An 8,759-nucleotide genomic window follows, 5' to 3' on the forward strand; every position below is an offset into this window, starting at 1 on the left:
TAAAAAATAGTTTTAGATAAAAACGTCTATCATCTCATGCAAAAATTTCTATTTCATTATTTACACATAAATGTGGTTATTACAAATTTACAATTCGTTATATCTTTAACTTGCTGAAAAGTGGAGGGGATGAAGATCTACGTTGACAACAAATCAATGTCAGCTCTTGTAACAAAAATATTCAGCCCCACAAATTATATCCTATCATATGTGGAAGTAATTTGAAGTGTAGTCAATTTTACAAATTAGTATGCTGCAATAATTCTGTTATCGTAGCTTTTTGGTTATTTTAGTTATGTGGTCTTCAAACATGATATTATATAATTTCATGAGGTCCACTACACAGAGCTAAGATAGATCCTTGTTTGGAACCCAAGCCCAAATCATTTATCATGAGTGGTCAATTTAGATGGTTTAGGTATCCAAGAGTCCCTACATACAGTGCTCTTTGCATGGAGTAGACTTTTATTGGTAACAATCCATCATACTTCATCTGGTTTGTTTTAAAAACGAGTGTTATTTGTGAGATATAAAATATTCATTTGTTGTATTTAAAACGAAACGGAAGAAATATATTGATATCATAGCCAAATAGAACTACTCCATATCGTTATTGAAAACTCACTGAACAAGAAGATATGCTACAACTATACTCGTTAGTAAGACAATAGCATAATAATACCGGTATTTATGGTAATGAAATTTTATCACAAAGAAGGTTTTTCTTCATATAGACAACAGTTACCACGTTGGCCTAAACGAAAGAAGAAAAAAACATACTTTGTTCTTTTTAATTTAAGCATTATTCTCACCTACTTTATCATGATTTTTAAGAACAACCGTTAAGCATATAGATCTCTCATATATGTTAAAATAAATTACAATTATTTATTCTAATCCTCAATATATTAAAGGTACCGGTAAAAAAAAAAAAAATCAAGGTAAGAAAAAAAAATTAAAGCCTGGAGAGAGTATTAAATTGTTGCTATTAACACTAAATACTTCACTATATTAAACAAGTTGTTAGTTACACAATTTTCAGATTGTTGTATGGCTTTTGAGTTTGTCGTGTTACTCGTGTAAGAGACCGTCTACTTTTAAATTCAAATTAGGCAATGATAAGCCCAATATTAAAAATTAAGTTAATTTTTTTCGGTCACTAGTTTAATCCATTTAGTGACTAGGTCTACTTTTATATTAAAATTAGACCATTTCTTTTAATAATTTTTTTTTGGAGGGGGATATCCGTTTTAAGTTTGTGAAATTATAACGAACCTCAACTTATTAAGGGTCTAATTCATACCCGAAAACCTCATATAATTGTCTATTATCCCTTATTTAAAAAAATTGGTTGTAAAGTTTGTGTATGACAAAAGTACTCATTGTTCAATATTATTGTCTACCTCCTATTCCTACATCCTTTTTAGTTTGCCTCATTTAATTTGGAGATGTCCTTAAGAAGTTTCTCATATCAAAAATGATCATAAAAGCCCATCACTCTACTCATACATTGACTATATTTCATTTCACCAATTTTATCTCTTATCAATTCCACCCAATCAAATATATCAAAAAATACTTAAGATGGAGTAAAAATAATGAAACATTTTGACAAATAATCATGGAAGCTAGTGATAAACTAGTTGCCTAGCTAATCTAATAGCCCTAAATTTCAGCTATAATGATAATTGATCAGCTAATATCTAGCATGAAGAAGTTGTTTTATTACCTCTTTTGTCTATCAATTCTTCGACACTGTCCAATTCTATGGGCCCTGAAAATGAAAGCTTACCTATTTAATTGTATTTTACTTAGCTTGACCCTTAATTTTAGTAGGCCAAACTTTGCACAAACTCCCAAACAATACATAATTTGGCTAATGTAGTTAAGAAGCAGGAACCCTCGCTATAAACTCTCACTTCTTTCTTTCTTTGTTAATCGTCAATTCACTTTGTCTTTCATACCAAAATTGCAACATGTCAATGGCTAACAAATACTACAAACAAATTCATGGGCCCTAAAAAAACTGTGGGTGTGTTTATCAATTTATGTAAAATCGGATATTGTTGAACCCCATATATGTTGTGCACAAGTGAGTTGTTCCACGTTGGAAAAAGAAGAGATAAAATACCGTAATATAAGTTAGAGGAGCTACTTCTACTATTACTAATTGATTTTGGTATGAAACCTCCTTTAAACCTGTATGTGGACCAAAACTGTCATCCTCCTTATTAGATTGCATTTGGCCATTTTCACTTCTATAAAGAGAGGAAAAGGGTGTCATTTTTGAACTATTTCAATTGATACCATTTGTGAAAGCTCTAAAATTGCATTAATATAAAGTACTATCTCGAAAAATATAGAGCAACTCCAATGGTGAACATTAGGGACTTGCTTGCAAATAAATAAAAAGTTAAGCAATTAGCCCAACCATTGGAGTGAGTAGCTAGAATTTCATTTGCTAGCCAATTGGCTTGAGCTAAAATTGTGGGCCCATGTGGGAATTTTGGTAAACAATTTCTATATTCTTCTCTAAAAAAACTATCTTACTTCAAGTGGGAACTACTCATATTGGCTAACTATTGGGAGAGTTTTGGCTTAAAGTGGAGTTAGCTAGAAAAATCTATGTGGCACTCTAAGCCAATTTTCATTTTGCTCTACCATTGGAGTTGCTCAGTCTACCACTTTCTTGATTTAGATGATTCACAATCTTTCAAATTCATTAATCTCATATTACAACAATCTTGTTTGGCAATTGACTTATCACTGATTTTTTTAGCTTTTGACCTTTTAATGTGCTCAAATAGCTAATAAGAAAAATTCATATATAATTTTGCTGAAAGCTAACTTTGAGCCAAAAAGGAGAAAAAAAAAACTCACTAGAAGTAACTTTTAGTCACAGTCTTTAATTGAATATTTTGTCCCGTATTTAGTTATCTTACATATAAACAACTATTATAGTAACAAACAAATGATTTTACCAAACATATTTGCATGTAGCTTATAAGTTATTCTACCAAATTGATTTAATTAACCAATACAAATAGCTACCACTAATTAATTATTACCGACCGGTCAACATAAGTTAAAGGAACCAATCAACAGCTAACGAACGGCTAACGACGAACTTATTTGACAAACAAAGGCTTATATAACCATTAATTGTTTCAATTCTAATGCTAAACATAATGCATACTTAACCCTTCAAGGTGAAAATAGAGTTACAACTCAAAACCAAATTACTATACATCTATTAATAATTCCAAATCTGGCTTGTTTAAAGGGATAACAATAACAAAAAGAGTGGTAGGACATATATTGTTAGGAAGCTCAGAAACATAGCCGATTTGCAGACAAATATACTCCACCCAAAGGGTCCAATTAGTCAGATCATACCCATTATACTTCCATGCCTGAAATTAATATTCAATTAAAACAACAAAAATGAAGAAACATAGACTAATCAAATCATTCCATCAAATTAAGACCTTTAAACAAAATATAATCAAATAAAGTAAACAAATTTATCCCTCCACAACCAACCCACAACCACTTTATGTGATCCTTGATTATTGGGCACTATCACATGGTCTGCTACATTACTTAATCATCTATTTCACTTCACCCAACCTCTCAATAATAACAACTTATCATTATGATGATCTGAGTCTGTCTTGTACAAGACCGCCTATTTTTAAACAAAAATTAGGCAATGATAAGCTCAATATTAAAAAAAAAACTAGCCCAATAGTAAATTAATTTCTTTCGATGACTAATTTAATTCATTTAGTGACTAAATCTATTTTTTTTATTAAAATTAGACCGTGTCATACCATTATTAATTCCATTAATATTCAAATGGCCCCTACTTTTTTTTATAGTCCCACTATTCCTTAACACTATCCCTAGTCACTCCCTACGCACATTATATATCCTTAGTCCTTACACCTTAGCAAAATCCAAGAACATTACAATTTTTGTACCATATACCAAAAAAATGAATGCAACATCACTAGAGAAACAAAAGAAGGGAAACTTATATGTGTACAACTTCTCCACCGGTAACCGGACACCGGAATATCAAACTCCGACGACAACGACGACGTCGGTAACGAAGAAAATCATTCATTCAAGTATATGGGGTACTCTTAGAAAGTCGAAATCGAAATCGAAACCAAATAATGGTGAGGATAAGGAGAAGGAAGAGGATAGAAAGGGAATGATGAATCATGGGAAAGGCAGGAATGAAATGGAAAGGAAATCAGTGTCAAGTGTAGAAGGTATATTAATGAGATTAGCAAATAGTAATAATAATAGTAAGGTTATTATGGAGGAAAGGAAATCAGTTTGTAGTAATAGTGAGATAATGGAGGTAAAAGAGAGGGGAAAGGGAATCCCATTCCTACAAGGTATGGAAGGGAAAAGAGAAGGAGGGAGGAAATCAGTTTCACATGTAGAAAATAATGTAGCATATGTAGGGAATTTTGTGGAGAAAGCAAGGGAATCAATAGGGGCAAAAATGGAAAATGATATGGTTTCTGCCATTGAATTGTTACAAGTGAAGGTTTTGGTTACTGATATGCCTGGTTTTATGCAAATTCAAGCTTTTCAATGTGCAAGGAAGACTTATGATAGTTTGGAGAAATTCAGTGCTAAACATGTGGCTTATAACTTAAAGAAGGTAAGTAATCCAAATTAGATACATACTTTGATTATTTGATCTGAATTCTTTTTCACAACTATCTTTATAAGATTATTATAGAAAAATTATATACATTCTGCTAAAAGGTGCTTCGAAGCGTTGGATAAGAAACTTAACGCATCGGAAGTATCCATTAGTATCTGCCAAAATTATATATATTGTCTTAAAGAATTGCATATAAAAAGCTAAACATGAAAATATTGATTAAGTAATATATAACTAGTTTTTTTTATCCATATAAGTCACAAAAGCAGTATAAAGTACAAAGAAGGGGATGAGAAATTCAAACTTGTGACCTATCGTTCACAATACTTCAATCTTAACCATTAGATCAAGACATTTTTAGTAGCAATGACTAGTCTTTAGTGGCACTTATCGATGCCTAAAGTATAAGAGTAATGTAATGTCCTCATTATTATGAGAAAAACTTGGGAATTAATGACAAGGAAAAGAATGTGTGAAAAGCTTACCTAATTAAATCCAAAAGCTTTAAGTAATGTCACTATCCCTCTTTACAGTAGTAATATGTAAAGTTGTACTTCTATTTACAAAATTTTGAGTTGCAAGTGTAGAATGATTTAGTGTTGAAATCCAAAATTTAATAATACAACTAAGGGCATGTTCTCTTCGGCATAAAACAGCTGAACTGAACTGAACTGAATTGAACTGAACTGAACTGAATTGAACTGAATTGAACTGAACTGATCTGAACTGATATGAACTGAACTGAACTGAACTGAACTGAAATGAATAGTGATATGTGAGAGTAAAAGTATTGTCAAGAGCTGAACTGAACTGAACTGAACTGGTCTGAACTGAACTGAAAATAAGCTGGGGAGAACAGGCCCTAATGGGTTTTCACTAGGTATATATATATATTGGATTCTGTGCTATGAAGTATTTTTAGAGGATATATAGTTTTGTCTACATTAATATTGTGAAAATATAAAGAATACAACTTGCCTATTTTTATTTCTTTCTGATCTGCTCATCCATTATTTCTTGTCCAACCAAATTTAATGCTATCACGAGACAAGATCCACTCCCTTATAAATGGTTTCATGGGATTTTTATTGTGCATGGAAAAATGTTAATCACCTGAGCGTTGTTCACATACTTATAAGAGAGTAATTGGTGTAGTCCGTGTTTGGTATAACATGTTATATTATAACTTATTGTATAATATGTATAATGACATATATTTTAATAAGAATGACATAAATTATACAAATACTGACATGAATTTCATGTCATTTCATCATTTATTTCATGTCATTTTTTTTTTCACAAAAAAACGGTGGTTTTTAAGTTGTTATATTCTAAATTATGGTGTAATAATTACACCCAAGAATTTGTGGACATTAATACTTTATTTCATGAACTATAGTAAAGCTATAAGTTGTATTATCAAGAGAATTTATTTTGTTTATTTTAATTAACAACTCTTGTGAAGAGTTAAGAGTATGTAAGCCAGACAAAGCTAGTATAATTGTTCTGAAAAGATCTCGGGTAGAGGAGTGATTGACTGATTGTAGTTCTTGGTCCATGCAATCACAGTGATGGAATAGGACCCTCAAAATATAAAGGCCCCAAAATATATTTATTTTTAATTGTTTGAAGATTAGACAAAAGAAAACATTTGGATTAGTAGTAAAAGTGTAAGGAAAGGAATAATGAGAACATGAAATTCATCAAAGTTTTGTTGTTTTAAACTTTCAAAAATAGTCGTCATTAGCCAGCTGGAAATACAAATCTTATACTTTTATCTGTTTTGAACTACAAGTGAAGGCCCATCATTTTTGCTCATACTTGTCCCGCCCTAGTAGCTCCTTTTACCTCTCTTTTGTGGCGGAGTTTGATTTAATAAGGAGCATGACGGATTTAAGAGGTGAGGGTTTTTAGATAGATTGCGCTGATAAATTAAATGATTTTTTCCTTTTGATAGAAGAATTAGATGATGATGATTCTTGCAAACTTTATTGTATGATAAAATGTCCATGTCCTTGCATCTTTTGTCAAGTTTCAATCTTTCACTTTCATTCAATCTTTCTAAATCCTTAAGGTTATTATCCTATAAAAACATTAGGTGGAATGAATAAAATTTAAAAGATAAACACAATCGGAAGTGTCATATAATACATAAATATCCTTAAGTAAGGCTTATAGTGTTTTTTCTTTCTTTTTTTAAAAAGTTTTGTGATAGAAAAATCTAACAGGAATCTTGATCCCATCTTATATTACTTGTTTCATGTCATTTATGATTTTTCTTCAATCTTTTCTCAGAAATTAAGTATCTGACTCACTCACTTACTTTTCTCTTATTACTTCTAGCAAGCCAATTTAAAATGCAACTAGACAATAGTGAATATTTGCCCAAATCATATGAAACTTTTTTTTTTTGACGGAAAAATTATATGAAACTTGAGGTAACCAACGTACTTTTTTTAGCTACAATTTTGGTCTATGCACAATTTCCTTTTTCACGATTTTATATATCCAAAATATACTTAATATTTTTTTTGGATCAGATTAGGATATATAATGATGACAGGGTTTAATGATAATTTTCAAGTTGTGTCTCATATTGTGTTCGGTCTTCTCTTATAACTTAAACTTGTTTGGCGAATTGTATGACAAAAGATCTTGAGTAAGACCGGGTAGAGAATAAGAGCTTTTTCGTTACTCATTAGGTTATATATTTATTAAGAGGGTATGTGCTTGTGATATATTTTTTAAAAAAAAATCATTTTTTCACTATGATGAAGACAAATTTCATCATTGAATTCATTGCATCAAATATATGCCATATCTTCATTCTTTTTTCTTTCAAAGTGCATAATGTACCATGTCTTATAATTGATTATGGACCTAGAATATTAAAATATAAAGATCCCATCTTATGATATAGAAGTTAGATTGGTCAAATTGACCAATAACAAAAACCAATGAACAACCAACCATGCATATAGATCAAGACTTTCTCTTCAATCTAATCCCTCCAAAAAATGGTCCCCACTTGATAGTTTCTAGTTATTAGCAAGATACTTTGCATATTAACAAATGATTAAGAGACCTAATAATTCAATTAGAAGAACATTAAGAAAGATCCAACATCCCATGTGTTATCATAAGGAGTTAACATCAACTAATAACTACTAGAATTTTCTAACTTGTCAGTATTTACCTAAGTTTTTAATACATTTAATGCCTTATCTAGTCATCCATGTGCAATCACTGTAATTTGGGCTTTTTTTCTATTGGGCTTCTTGTTGGGCTTTATTTTATAGCAGATTCTAACTAAATACTCTTTTTATTGGGCTTGTTACAGGAGTTTGATAAGGTATATGGGCCTGCATGGCATTGTATTGTGGGCTCCAGTTTTGGGTCCTTTGTAACCCATGCAACTGGTTGCTTTCTATACTTCTCAATGGAAAAATTGTGCATTTTGCTGTTTAGAACCAAAGTTCAGAAAGCAGTACAGCAATAACTAATATGAGGATATTAAACTATTTTTTTTTTTAGATAAATAGGCTTTTTGATGTATACTTTTTTCTTTTCTTTTTATATTTACTTTTACTTGTTTTTTTTTTTTAATTGGGATTGGTAATTCATACTTAAAATCTGTAAATGGTGACATTGTAAGTTTGTGCATATAGTATATATTCATTTAAAAGAAAGAAGAAGAATATCCATGGGAAAGCTCCCAAATTACCCATTTTTATGATGTATCATGCATGTATGTATTTCGTTCGGGATGTCCAACGAACTATAATTGACGGGTTAGTGTGAGCTTATCCTGGCTTTCGTGCTTTGATGGGTCTCCGAGATGCAATGTGTGTTTTCGATAAGACTTTTGCTAAGTTCACGAGTTCCTCTAAAAAAAAATGATCACGAGTTCAATTCTTCTTAGGTTCAACAAATTCCTTTCTGTTAGAGCTCGTAACGGAAATTTGACTTCTACTAGACAATATGAAATCGATACCTCACAAATAAATAATATTTTAGGGATAAACAAACAACCACTATGAAAGAAATAATTAAATGTAATGTAAGAGAA

General features: G+C 30.8%; 1 protein-coding gene across 1 annotated transcript; it reads left to right on the forward strand.

Annotated features, from left to right (window-relative positions):
• The first annotated feature begins 3,897 nt into the window (after positions 1–3,897).
• Positions 3,898–8,388, forward strand: LOC104902069 (hypothetical protein). The gene is made up of 2 exons (XM_010689733.4): positions 3,898–4,681; positions 8,031–8,388. Exons 1-2 carry the CDS (start codon positions 3,998–4,000, stop codon positions 8,187–8,189), a joined length of 843 nt encoding a protein of 280 aa, XP_010688035.2. The 5' UTR covers positions 3,898–3,997; the 3' UTR covers positions 8,190–8,388.
• Positions 8,389–8,759: the final 371 nt, after the last annotated feature.

The sequence above is a fragment of the Beta vulgaris genome, chromosome 8, assembly GCF_026745355.1.
Source record: "Beta vulgaris subsp. vulgaris cultivar EL10 chromosome 8, EL10.2, whole genome shotgun sequence".
Lineage (NCBI taxonomy): Eukaryota > Viridiplantae > Streptophyta > Magnoliopsida > Caryophyllales > Amaranthaceae > Beta > Beta vulgaris.

Excerpts from the sequence above, each read along its gene's own strand:
- LOC104902069 (XM_010689733.4), top strand. The coding sequence starts at position 3,998 with ATGAATGCAACATCACTAGAGAAACAAAAGAAGGGAAACTTATATGTG. Across the intron at positions 4,682-8,030 it reads TGGCTTATAACTTAAAGAAG|GAGTTTGATAAGGTATATGG; the intron begins GTAAGTAATCCA and ends GGCTTGTTACAG.